The sequence below is a fragment of the Epinephelus moara genome, chromosome 5 (genome assembly GCF_006386435.1).
Source record: "Epinephelus moara isolate mb chromosome 5, YSFRI_EMoa_1.0, whole genome shotgun sequence".
Classification (NCBI taxonomy): domain Eukaryota; kingdom Metazoa; phylum Chordata; class Actinopteri; order Perciformes; family Serranidae; genus Epinephelus; species Epinephelus moara.
Window position 1 is genome coordinate 20,752,002 of NC_065510.1, and position 13,930 is coordinate 20,765,931.

The 13,930-nt window shown below is 39.7% G+C and overlaps 1 protein-coding gene across 3 annotated transcripts in view; it reads right to left on the reverse strand.

Moving 5' to 3' along the window:
* The window catches only part of coro2aa (coronin 2Aa), a 72,014-nt gene extending 58,742 nt beyond the window's left edge, over positions 1-13,272 (reverse strand). Inside the window, exons 1-2 of one of the 3 annotated variants that reach the window (XM_050043868.1) lie at positions 13,034-13,272; positions 7,308-7,496 (exon numbers count right to left, since the gene is read on the reverse strand). In XM_050043868.1, coding sequence (XP_049899825.1) covers positions 7,308-7,322 — 15 coding nt within the window. In that variant the 5' untranslated portion in view covers positions 7,323-7,496; positions 13,034-13,272. Of the gene's footprint in view, positions 1-7,307; positions 7,590-13,033 lie in introns of those variants that run through there. The other 2 variants (XM_050043870.1, XM_050043867.1) reach the window with 2 other exon arrangements.
* Between the last annotated feature and the right edge of the window lie 658 nt (positions 13,273-13,930).

Genomic DNA, 13,930 nt, shown 5'->3' on the forward strand with positions numbered 1-13,930 from the left:
TGTCACTGGTAATCAACATCCAAATCAGTATTTGAATACTTCATTATTTGTTTCGTTGTACTTCCACCACTAAACTGAATTGAGAGGGGGGTGGCGAGCATCAGGGCAAGTGTCCTCAACGTAGTCATTGAAACATCATCATTCATTCATTTTCCATAATCGCTTATCCTCTTGAGGGCCACGGGAGGGTTGAAACCTATCCCACTTAACACTGGGTGAGAGGCAGGTATACCCTGGACAGGGCTGACACATAGAAACAGACAACCATTCACACTCACATTCACACTTACGGGCAATTTAGAGTCACCAATTAACGTGCATGTCTTTGGACTGTGGGAGGAAGCCGGAGTACCCACGGTGAGAACATGCAAACTCCGCACAGAAGGGCTCCCCCACCCTGGGTCCAAACCAAGAGCCCTCTTGCTGTGAGATGACAGTGCTAACCACTACACCACCATGCCGCCATTGGCTGTCTGACAGGGAGAAGGAACAGGTGAGTCAAATTGCAGCCCAACATGTGGTGTCCCGCGTTATTAATAAGGAAACACATCGCAGCGCTAAGTCCTTCTAAAGTGGGGTTGGGTGCTGGCGGTCCCGCTGAGTCCCATTGATGCTTCAAATATCATTACGACCCAAGCTTCAGTGCCCCAAAATGGTATTCAGCCCTTATCTTGACTCTCTATTTAGTAGCTTTTTCTAGAGCTTTCTATCATTTTACATGATCGTCATTGGCAGACAAAGTAATGCCCAAAAGTCAAGGAACTGTAGATGTTCAAATTATTACTAACACTGCTCCACTAAGCACTTCATATCCACGTTGGCTTAACAGTCCCAAATCCCACAAAATCCCATCTTTCATAAAAGACTGCAAAACACTGAATATTTCCATCTGAGAACCTGGAACCAATGAATCTGAGGTATTTTTGAATATAAAACTTAACCGAATCTCACAGTTGACAGAAAATAAGATTTTTCTGTCAACAAATCAGTCTGTTGTTTGATTCAGCTCCAGTACAACACGTCCTACACAGTTTGTCTCATTTTCACGAGATCGAAAACACCTGCAGTTCAGAGTCCGATCTTAAGGGTAAACATCAACAGGCGTCTGAGGTAATTAAGGCACACTGTTTGTCCAGAATACAGGTTATACCTTCTGTTATTTGGCAATCACTTTATAGCACAACAGCAGAGAAATATAGGCCAATAACGCCCTCGGGCTCGAGGGCATGTTTGTTTAAAAGCACGCCTGCAATTCACAGCAGTTATTACAGACGGTAGGACTTTGATATTTGTAACTGTATCATCTCAGAAACCTGAAATCAACTCTAGTTATTGTTTTGACGTGGGCGACTATAGTACAGGATAAACAATAAATAACTGAGTGAAAAAACTACAGGGTCTGTATACAGCTCAGCTTCTACAGAGCAAACAGCACCAGTCACAGGTTGGACAAATGTGGGAGAATCCCAGGTATGTGTTAACAGTCTGTGATAACATGCCAGAGATAAAAGGTAGCATTTTATGGCCCGACATGAAAGTGCACAACAGATTTCACTAGAGACAGAGCAGAATCAAATAAAAGAGAGTACAATGTCCTTAAATACAACAAACTCCTCATTAAAAAAATAGTATGAGCCGTGAGGATGTGTTGTTTCACCCCAGTTTAAAGCCCGGTGAGGTTTATTTTTGGCTGCAGCAGTTTTCTGTTTCCCACAAGTTAGAGCGCAAACTCATTAGTCTAATGCTGATTTTGGCAGCAGTTTGCCATTAGGTAGATGACAGGCCTACTTAGACGGATCTAGAGCTGGCACGACACCTCTTCACTCCACACAACTCCAGAAGTCAGGACTCGTGTTGTCACACTCAGCACATTACTGCCTTTCACGGTCACCATGCGGGTTTATGAATGAAAAGCTGGTGGTTACAACCCACAGGTTACTTAGCAACAATCACGAAGGGCCTACATATACATTTGCATCACAACCTTATCAAACAATGTCCGCCCAAGCCAAAGTGTAGTAACTGGGACAGAGCAGTGGGCAGTGTGTTACATAACAGCGTTTAGAGAGACAGTCCTCTCACCTGTAGTGCTATTTATCAATATTGTTTTGGTGCAAGTTCTCGAGTGTTGGAGATATCGGCCGTAGAGATGTCTGCCCTCTCTGCAATATAATGGAACTAGATGGCACTCGGCTTGTGGTGCTCAAAGCAGCAAAAAAAATACGTTTTCCAGAAATCATGACCTGGTTACTCAAGATAATCCACAGACCTTGTTGTGAGCAGTTTCATGGTGAAACAATTTTTTTCTACTGTACTACACCCGCTAATTGTATACCCACCTAGCAGCACTGAGCTAGCTAACGTTACAGCTTAGCCAAGGAGGACGCCATTAATGTTTACATCTCGCTCTTACAAGCACAAGCCTCTCGTCCATGAGTAAATGCATGCTTCATTCTGTGTGGTGATATGGTTGGCAGGGGTAGCTTGGCAGACAGAAACTGCTCAAGTCTCACTCCAAAGTCGTCAAAATCCGGCGCTTGAGCAGTGACTTCTGGCATCAGACACCACTGAAAAAATCCGTCCTTTAACATCCGCATGATACGCGGCCAGTTAGAATTAAAGTTTAACAGCAGCTGGTGGCGTCAGGAGGAAACATGGTGGGACAAGACATTTTTCAAAGAGAGTGTATGTAAGCGGTAAAAGAAGACAATGCATGTAACAGGCAGAACTTGACAAGGCGTCCCAGAACATCGACAACCAACACACCCGAAGTACCTTGTACGTCACATCTGGACGTGGAAAGTCCATGACCAAACATCGGTATGTGACAAGGTTGGAGTGAGAATGCGTTGGCTCAAAACAAGGTCTGTGGATCACCTTGTGTAACTGGGTCATGATTTCTGAAGAGAGATATTGCTATTGAGTTTTTCAATTGCCACTTAAAGCACCACAGGTTGAGCACCATCAAGGCAGACATCTCTGCGCCGATATCACCGACACTCTGCAACTCACACAAAAACAATCTAAAGTAATAGCCTAATGGGGGTGAACTGTCCTTTTAGACTGAATAAAATATTAAATCTATGGCCTAGACATGACCTTTGATCTTCAAAAGAAATAATTAAACCTTTTGTGAAGTGCAGTGTTTCACCTTCTTGCCTTGAGTCAGATGAGAATATTGATTACACTCTCACATCTGCGTGTTTAAGTTTGTAGTTAGTGCCAGAAAATGATGAGCTTAGCTTATCATGAAGACTGGAAACAGGAGGACATGGACAACGACTGACATGGCTCTGTAAAAAGATAAAACTCCAAAACTAAAGTTTGCACATTACACCTAATTGGTTAAATCTGTAGCTAACAGTAACACAAACAGAAATGTGATTTTAGGGAGAGTTGTGTCCAGTAACTATAGAAAAGATATATCTTTTCCAACAAAACTGTTGGGAGGTGTATTTATAGGGCCGGGTTAAAATAATCCATTCATCCAATTCAGATTGATCTTCATTTGAATGACCCAATATCGATTCATAAAGTCCAAGATGGATCTTTTAATACAGGCCTTTTTATACAGATGTTTGAAGCTTTAACCCTGTTAATCTCGCCAGTAGATGCTAAATCATAAACGACCGTAGTCTTGAGAAACTCCTACATTACCTGTACTTTCATCTGTAACTGTTAGCTTAGTTTTTTACATTTTGTTGTAGTTTTTTTATTGTGCTGCAGCAGCCACTGAACACCTTTCACATTCTAGTGAAAATTGGTATTGTTACTGAAATTTCCCCAATCAAATCGATATCGAATTGAAAATCAAATTAAATCTGGACTATTTGTGAAGTCTGGAGCGAGTCAGGCTAGCCATTTCCCCTGTTTCCAGTCTTTATGCTAAGCTAAGCTAACTGCCTCCAGTCTTCAGCTCTGTACCTAACATAGGTACATTTAACTAACAGTCAGCTCTCAGAAAGAAAGTGAATAAGTGTATTCCCCCAAAAATGTGGAGCCCTCGTAAGTACACAGACATACAGATCTTTGTTTAGGCCGACCATCCAGAGCCAAGTGTATTAACTGACGTCTCTGTATCTGTGGTTATTTACGGATGACATCAATCACATATAATCTTGTCATGCTGATGTTTACTTCATGACATTAGAGTTCATTTAAATTATTCATAACATTGAATTATTGACCGGACCAATATTAGACTGTACTCGAGGCCACACAGTCCGAACGCCCTGGACCTTCCTCTGTGGAAGTGATGCCACACCAGAAGAGCCAGTTGGCACAAGGTCCTGAGTTTCTCCCACTGCTTCCACATGTGGTGAACATTAGCCTCAGGTCATTAAACACAGAGCTCTCAAACTGCTTCTTCTTTTGTCTTAAGTTTGTTTACGTCCGTCCAGACAAAAGTGAGTAAAAACAATGAACCATCTGGTGGTGAACTGGTGGACGGACAGAATACAGCCACCCACAGAGCCCCATAATAGATTTCACTTCTAACTAATGATGTGTTTGCAGACATGAAGGTGGCATTATGAACCAAACGGGTACAATACAGTGCATTCTGGATACTGTTGCTGATGGGCCGCAACCAAAGATTTAATTTTTTATTCATTTTCTCACACTGTGCGGTCTGTTTAATAAATTGAAATTGAGTTTTGTCCAACAAATAAAAAAAACAAAACAAAGATATTAAATGTGCTGGTGTAAGGTGGAGAAACCTGACCTAAAGAATTAATAATTATGAGTATTATTGGGGGTTACTTTTCTTTCTATTCGATTTGACTAATCAATTAATCAACTTGTGGTTTCAGCACTACATAAGAATATTATGATGTTTCCAGTGAATGACATTTCTTGTCAATCAATATTTGTATAGATTTTATGATCTACCCCTTAAAATGATTAAAATCAGTGGTTTCTAAATTGAGATGTGGGAAACCTTCAGAAATAAAATAAATTGTTTTATTAAAAGCTGAAACAATTTGTCAATTAATCTATCAGTCAGTCATCACAAAATTAATCAGCATTTATGATAATCAGTTAATTATTAAATCATTTTTTCCCAGCAAAAATACTAAATATTCAATGATTTCAGTCTCAATTGATGTTTTTCTTTAACATATATGATAGCAAACTTTTTGGGGAGGGGCTGTTAATGGGATAAAACAAGAAATGAATAAAGATTTGTCATTGTGCTCTGAGAAATAATAGCTATTCTAAACTATTTTCTACATTCTCATGACGAAAACTTTCCACTGATCAATCAAGAAAACTACTTACATAATCGATTATATAAAAAAATGATCTAGTTTGTTTTGTCCCACCAAGCACACAAAATTCTCAAATTTGAAACGATGAAGGCAGCATTTCTGCTTCATAAATGAGGTATTGTTGTGAATTGATTTTCTTTCAGTCAAGTTATCAACTCTGAATTGACACGTCTTTTTGTGTGACATATGAATTTGTGTGTAGTTTCGGTCTTTTTTTAGTTAATAACAAATAAGTATTTGTCTATCTGCTGCACGTTTTTAAAGATTTTTGTAACTATGTCTAAAAAATAATCTATTTCAGTGGTTAAACTAAAGAGGGATGTGGGGAAGCTTCAGGCGTTCGTCAAACAAAATAATGGTCAGCTTAATTTAAAGCTGAAATGATCACTAGATAAATCGATGTTTCAATCAGCAGATAATTCATCAGCACTGAAATAAAACCAGAAATTGACAGTTTCGGCCAGTCTTTCTAGCAAATTTTCAACTCATGTTTTTATCAAATATTGCAAAAATAAGATCTGTTTTAACTTTTAGAGATACAGAAACTGTTGTATATGCTTGTATCACTTCACATCTTAAGTTATTGTGACAAACTTTATTCCTGTCTTAATCAAAAAATCTTGAAATGACAACATATTGTACTTCTCATGTCACATCAGTTTCAGCCTCTTTTCATTGGCTCCCTGTCGGTTTTAGGATTGATTCCAAAATCTTATTGATTTACTTTTAAGGCTCTTCATGGCCTGGCTCCAGATTACATTTCAGACCTGACTGTCCCTTATGAACCCATGTGTAGTTTGAGATCCTTGGGCAGAGGATCCCCCCCCCTTTAGTCCAGACTGAAGACTAAAGGGGACAGAGATTTTTTTTTTGGTTTGAAGAAAGGTATTCGCACATCCAACTGTGTCAGATGCAGATGCGTTGGAAAATATCACCTGAGTCTTTGAGGAGAAAATCCGGCACACTGCTCTTGTTCAGCTTCACAATTTACACAATAACATTTCGGTCCACCTGCACCTTCGTCAAAAGTGTTCAAGAGTGGTACTTTGGTGACATTTTATGACATTTTAGTTTTGTTTTTCACTCTCCTCGTGTTTTAAAATGTGTTAAGTTTTATTGTAAAGCACTTTGTAACTGTGTTTTGAAAGGTGCTATTTACATAACGTTATTATAATCATTATTTTATTCGTCTTGCACACATAGATGTAGACATTGGATGGGACGCAGGGGACACGTCCCCCTCAATATTTAAAATGTGCATTTGTCTTCCCCCCCAAATAGTCGCAAAGGACTTTTATTTTGACAAAATTAAAGATATTTACACCATAAATTGATCTTGAAAAGGAGTTTAATGCCCCAAAATTTCTGGCCCAGGAGCTCCACCCCCCCAAATGTTAAAATGAAACCTATGCCCTTGCTTATATGACAGTGAACTGAATATCTTTGGGTTATGGACTGTTATATAACAAGAATTTTGCAGATTATGTTTTGGGCTCTGGGAAACAATACTGAGCATTTTAAGCCAGTTTTCTGACTTTTTATAATCAGAACAATTAATTAAATAATCCTTAGTTTTATTAAACATTGACCATATTTATTTGAAGTTATGCAAGTGAGGTAAAGGAGCATTTAGAAGTGTGATTAGCCTCAGTTGAAACAGCTGTGCACTTTTGTGTCATGAAACAACACACTGAATCTGCTCAGAGTGTGTCTGCAAGTTAAAGCACCATTAAATAAGCTCACTGGTCTGTGTGACAGAGATATAAACACATGCAACATAACCTCCTCTACAAGCAGCTCAAACACCTCCTCACACACTTGTACCCTGGAGCTGTGTTTCCTGCCCGGTCAGAGGAGGCTGAGCAGCCGCATGGCAGAGCTGCACGCTGCAAGTGTATCAAGCCTAAAATAAAACTGTCCGACTCACAGCAGCAGCAGCTCAATCCGTTTATACTGAAGAGCAGCGCTGTAAACACACACGCCTGCAGCATGACGAGCACCAACATGCTGCAGGACTTCACACTGAAGTAAACTCACCTTTGAGACGGTCATATGTTGCGAGAGGCGTCGGCAGGTGGTGGTAGTTTTCCCTGGAGAGGACTGGGTGAAGTGCAGCGGTAGTGGTGGAGGTGGAGGTGGTGGAGGTGCCGGGCGGAGACGAGTCGTGTTATAACACCGGGGCTTGTGGCATTGTGGTCATTTTAAAGTCATGATGCTCGGCTCGACCTTGAGAGTCCCCAAAAATAATGATATAAAAAAATAAAAGCTCACAGACAGAGCATGTCTCTCCTGAACACACCACACTGTCACCATGAAAAAAAGAAAACAAGAGCCGGAGGAGGAGGAGGAGGGATGGAGCACAGGATGCGACGAGAGAGGAGGAAGAGGAGGGAGGAGGAAGAGGAGGGAGGGGCGAGGCAATCCAGGTTGATTACAAACATACTGTATCGTTCAAGAGTGATAAAAAACCAAAAGTGCATTAGAAACTGATCTTTCAAAATAAAACAACAGTTAATCCGCTTCAAAGCTGATTTTTTTCTCTCATCAGGCGAAATAAAATTTATTATGTACACTCAAATAAATTATTTAGTCTATTTTTCATTACATTAAAAATTCCATCCAATTACGTCAAGTAATTCTAACATAAACCAAAAAAGCACTACTAGATATAATATGATATATAATAATATTGAAGGTCCAGTGTGTAAGAGGAACAGCTCATTTAGGGTAAAGATTAGATACTAGGAGAGGGGGGAAAAATCAATACAGTGTAGTATCGCGATATTTTGCATGGTGATATTGTATCGATACACAGATACGGTATCGATCTCTTATACATTATTATTTTTGCAAATACACATTTTGATACAAATTTTGCTACTAGATTAATAAAATCAATTGATTTTTCTGTCCACTAGATGGTGCTGATGGTTTTTTTTTCCTGGTGAGGTCAGCAGAGGTCTCTTGTTCATCGAAAACAAAGATGGAGGCACCAGAGAGAGAAATCAGAAATGTGCCATCGGCATTTAAATCAAAGATCATAATTTGCAGTTGAGCAAAAACGTAATCAATCGCATATATTGTATTGCAATGCTCAGCATATCGCAATAATATCGTATCTTGACCTATGTATCATGATAATATCGTATCGTAAGTCCTCTGGCGCTTCCCACCCCTATTAGGTACAGAGACGTTCATTTTGTCTGTATTTGTGTGTGTTTCCTGAAAGCTTGTGGATACCGACGAAATGGAGCAGTACCACCAAAGACAGTGGAGGCAGTGTAGTGTAATTCAAGTGACCATAGGAGACGACAAAGATATTTAAATAATGGCAGAATGGAATTTTTCAATAATATCGTGAGGAGAATTCTCTGTCCACGTCAGGATGTAGCGTCATATAGTTGCAGAGAGAACCACAGTCTACAACGCTGCTTCTGTTTTGTTACTGTAGAAACAACATGGCCGACTCCTTGGAAGAGACAAGCAGCAACCTCCAAGGCTGAAAAATTAAGCCAATGTGGAAGTGCCAAAAACTACAGTTCCTCTAATGGCCACTTGAGGCTGGCTCCAAAACAGAGTCAATCCCCTGTAACTCATCCATTTGCATTTTATTAAGGCCCAAATAGTGTTGCATGGTACTAGAGTATTCCAAACGGTGCTATACTGCATTTGGAAAATACCGGTACTTTGAAAAAAAATTCATATTGGTATTGGTACCGAAACAAAGATTTTGGTATCGTGACAACACTATGCCCAAGGTTACGTATATTTGAGGGCAGGGCAGCTTTAGTGACGGCCTGCTTCTACGCTCCACCCTCTCATTCAAATATGGTCACTTCTGGCTGCAAAAAAAAAAGATGGCGACGGTGTAAACTTGAGGCTTCAAACCAGGAGTCGACAAACCAGTGGGTGATGTCAAGGCAGCTACACCTACTCCGAATTTAGATATAAATGTCTCATTCTAAGGAAACGAAAACAGAACAATTCTTATTTTCAGGTGATAATAAACTGATGTAAACATAGTTATAAATGTTATATACCATTTCTGCCAACAGATGGCTCTAAATTCTACACACTGGACCTTTAATTCAAATAAAACTGAGATGAATAGACTGTAAATGTATGTAACTATAGCCAGTGTTTAACTAGTTTAACTAGCCAGAGATTAAATGGTTACATGTAACTAGTTACAGTAATTAAATAACAAAAGAAATGTAACTGTAATCAGTTACTGTGAAAAAATATGTAATTAAATTACGTTCACTTATTGAAATGTTGGTGAAAGGTTACATGCGACTATATTATTTTCGGTAAAGAGTTTGCATGTAGAATATAACATTCATTCTGTTGCTTTGCATCTTCCAGAAGAGCAGGAATGCTTTATTTTGACACAGCCTGTTTCCCGACATTTTTCAGCTTTATTGCCAAATTTAAAATATTTATTAGAAAAGTTATTGCTTTAATGAAGCAATTAGATATTAACATTACTTATGACATTATATTGGGCGGCAAGGTGGTGTGGTGGTTAGCACTGTCGCCTCACAGCAAGAGGGTTCCTGATTCGATCCCGGGTGTGGGAGCCCTTCTGTGCGGAGTTTGCATGTTCTCCCCGTGTCAGCGTGGGTTCTCTCCGGGCACTCCGGCTTCCTCCCACAGTCCAAAGACATGCAGATTGGGGATTAGGTTAATTGATAACTCTAAATTGTCCGTAGGTGTGAATGTGAGCGTGAATGGTTGTCTGTCTCTATGTGTCAGCCCTGTGATAGTCTGGCGACCTGTCCAGGGTGTACCCTGCCGATGTCAGCTGGGATAGGCTCCAGCCCCCCTCGCGACCCTCAAGAGGATGAAGCAGTTAGAAGATGAATGAATGAATGAATGAATGAATGAATGACATTATATCAGGGTAGCATGTAATTTGTAACATATCATGTTTCAAAAGTAACCTTCCCAACACTGACTGTAGCTCAATTTACTAAATTTACTTTATTGAGTATTTTAAATACTTTGAACAGTAAACTTTGTTATCTCTATGTATTTCAGATATGTTGATTAACATATTTAAACTACATAGAATTTATTTACAGTAATTTCATAAACCTTATTTAAGCGATTTAGATACATTTTATTAGCATTTGTGACATAACAGGTTGATTTACTTGCATAAATGGTCATTTTACACAGTGGAATCCAAACAATTTGTATCTTTCTAATTTTTATCATGTATGTGTGAACTACACATACATATACACTACTCATATTTTGTTCATGGTTTTGTTCCAATATAATACGCATGACTACTGTGTCTCTAAAGCAGTGCCAGGTTGTTGTTGTTGTTTTTTGTTAATAACATACATTCTGTTTTTTGTCACTCTACATTTTTATAGATTTGGAGAACTACCTCTGATTCAGGGTTTCTAACATGAGAAGTGACGCAGCTTCAGAGAGCCTCCAAACAAGTTCCCTTTGATCCGTTTATATTTGTTTTTTATTTTACTTTCAGGTGCTGATATGTTTCTTGTAACGCAAAAGCATCAGTAAGTTGGTCACGCCTGTTGTTAGTCAAACATTTAAAAAAAATACTCATAAATGCTCAAAGGTGCAGTGACTTCATCTGGGTTCACTTTAAATCAATGGCAATTTGTGTCGTGTTTCAATTTAAGTGCAAAATATTTGTGTTCTTAAACATGTATTCTTATTACACCTCTTTGAAGGTCTCTTTGAATCATAAATATATTATGCATGTAATGATTTTTTTCTGTTTATCTGCTAATTTTGGTGGGGGTATATGTTTCTCTAAATTACAATATTGTTTATTTTTTACAGGTTTGTTAATAAAAATCATATTCCAAAAGAGATACAACATGGACTCTGAGATTTAACGTTATAATGTTCAGATTCATGGTGTCGTGTAGACTCGCTCAGGTGAGACAAAGTTAATGTTTGGAGCCCTACCTCTTACAGAAACTTAAACACTCATGTCAGATTAGCTTTTAGGGTTTTAAAGCTGTAACACAAGCTTGTTTTAATCCCACTTACCTTTGTCATGAAATATTTTAAAGAACTCCACTTGTCATTGAGTGATGTTTGGTGCATATCTTTATTTGAGAGTGTTTGTTGCCCCCCAGTGTTGAAACACAGCCATCACAAGAGGAGTCATGATTTAAAGATTAACAACTTTAATCTTTAAATCATGACAGCAGGAGGCCACCAGGAGGAACATCAGAGACACAACAAAGCTGCTGTGCTGCAGGTCCCTCTTGTTCTTGTTCTTCCTACCATGACATCTGCCTTCCCATGCATGAAAATACACAAAACTTTGCACACAGGTCCAGTTCTACAATCTTAACACTGGTCACCTGTCACTCAGAGAACTGATTTCAAAATCTTGCTGCTTGTGTGTAAATCACTCTGTGGCTCAGCGCTTAAATATATCTCTGACATGCTTGTGACATTTGTGACATTTAATTGAACCACTGCTCTTGTTCCTGTGCACAAGCACGGGAGGGGAATCAACTTATTGACAAAAGTATGCCTGACTCCGCTGCAATAGGTGGTAATATGCCCCCTTTAGCTTGTAAGAACTGGACCTTTTCTGGTTGAGCTATTACGTCACAGAACAAACAATCGACAAATGAGTTAGCTACAGTTAGCTAGCAGCAACCTGGTACCATGATGGACAACTTTACAGCTCTGTACATTTCTTCATTCCAAAAAGGCACGGTTCTGTATGTAGATTTCACCATGTTCTGTTACACATTTAATGCTATTCAACTTCCGGGTCAAAGCCTGGGGCGGACACTGTGGAGCATGCGCCAAGAGCCTCAGCCAGTTTGGATCCAATGGACTGTATACATACTCCTTATCTGGGTGTGTTTGTCCGACTTTGAGGAATTTTAGTACGATTTCAGTCGGGCTAACATGTTGGCATGTTTGTTAAAAGTCCGGTTTTAGTCAGGCTAAATCGATTTTCTCTAATGCCATGTAAATGTAGTGACTGTTAACGCCTTGAACTGTGACAAGCACAAGGCTCTCGTCCATGAGTCAATGCACGCTTCCTTCTGAGCAGTGATACGGTTGGTGGGTGTAGCTCATTAGAGAGAAAATAGTTCCTACATGAAATTGCTCACAACAAGGTCTGTGGATTATCTTGAGTAACCAGGCTATGATTTCTGGAAGGACACATTGGTGTTGAGTTTTCACATGTATATTTTGGCGCTTTGAGCACCACAAGCCGAGCGCCAACTAGTTCCATTATATCAGAGAGAGGGCAGACATCTCTACGGCTGATATCTCCAGCACTCTGCAGCTTACACTGAAATAATCTAGACTGATAAACAGCACTACAGGTAAGAGGAAAAATATGTGTTTTTGATTCTGGGGTGAACTGTCCCTTTAACACTGATTAACAACACTAACATTTTTTGGATGTTTCTGAGGTCATTCAGGAGACACATTAAACTGCTCTCAGCAGGATGTTTAGCTTCTCTCTCTCTTCTACCATGTGGCGGTCATACTGACTGTGGTGAAGAGCAGCACCTTCACATCACATAGAAACATCACATCTTCATCACTACAGACGAATATGATTTTCCTAAAACAAACAAGATTTGAAAAAGCATCTTGAATTACTTGCAACAAACTGCATGAGGGGGGAATTCAGGCTAAACATACAGAGAGCCCTGTGCTACGAGTTTGTCTGGTACAGCAGAGGACTTGATGTATGAGTCTGTGGTGCTATGTTAATGACAGAAAATGTTTGTTACCTGGGCTGTATGCAAAACGCTTCCTCATTTCTGGTTTGTCACAGACTCGACAAACCCGTCACCTCCTCCAGGAAAACCTCCACGGCATGTTTGCTTGTCAAATTCATCACTAGATTTGGACTCTGCCTCAGATATTAACCTTACAGTGCAAACACAGTGTGTAAAACCAGAGGAAGTTTCCTCCTGACCAGACGTCACACCGCTGGCTGAAGTAGAGCAGATCCAGCAGGGCGCCTCGTCACCTGGGCAGGGCTGTGTGGAAACATGGCAATCAAGATCTTCAGGCTGCTCCCAGCGCCTTTTCTTCTAGGCGTGGTTTACCCGAAGCAAGTGTGTCTCCTCGTCCCCCAGAGGCTACAGGGGTCGAATACTTTAACTGCTCTAACAACTTGTCTGGGCTGTGTAAAACAAACACAACTTCATAAACACAGCTGCGGGTTTGTTCACGCTGCCTCGGCATAAATGAGCAACAAATTTAAGATTGCTTCTGTTGGCCTCTCGTTAGGTTTAACAGACTTTGTTTAAAGGATTCTGTGGCTTTTATAAAATGTGGAAGAGCATTAAGTAAAGGTTGAAGGTCACTGTTTGTATGCTGCCAAACTTTAAACTCATTTTGGTTCATGGGCCACATACAGCCCAACTGGATCTCAAGTGGGCCAGACCAGTGAAACCATTGCATAATAACTAAAAATAACCCCTCCAAATGTTTCCCTCTCTTTTAGGGTAAAGACGTATATTCTAAAATAGTGTATACATTTATAACACAGATGATGAACAGCCTGAAGAAAAATAATTTCAACTTCAATGTGTCTGTTTTTCCACATCCAGTCAGTCTGCTACACACTCTCATGACATGTACATTTTTCCATACATTAATAGTCCTGTGTGGTAATGATG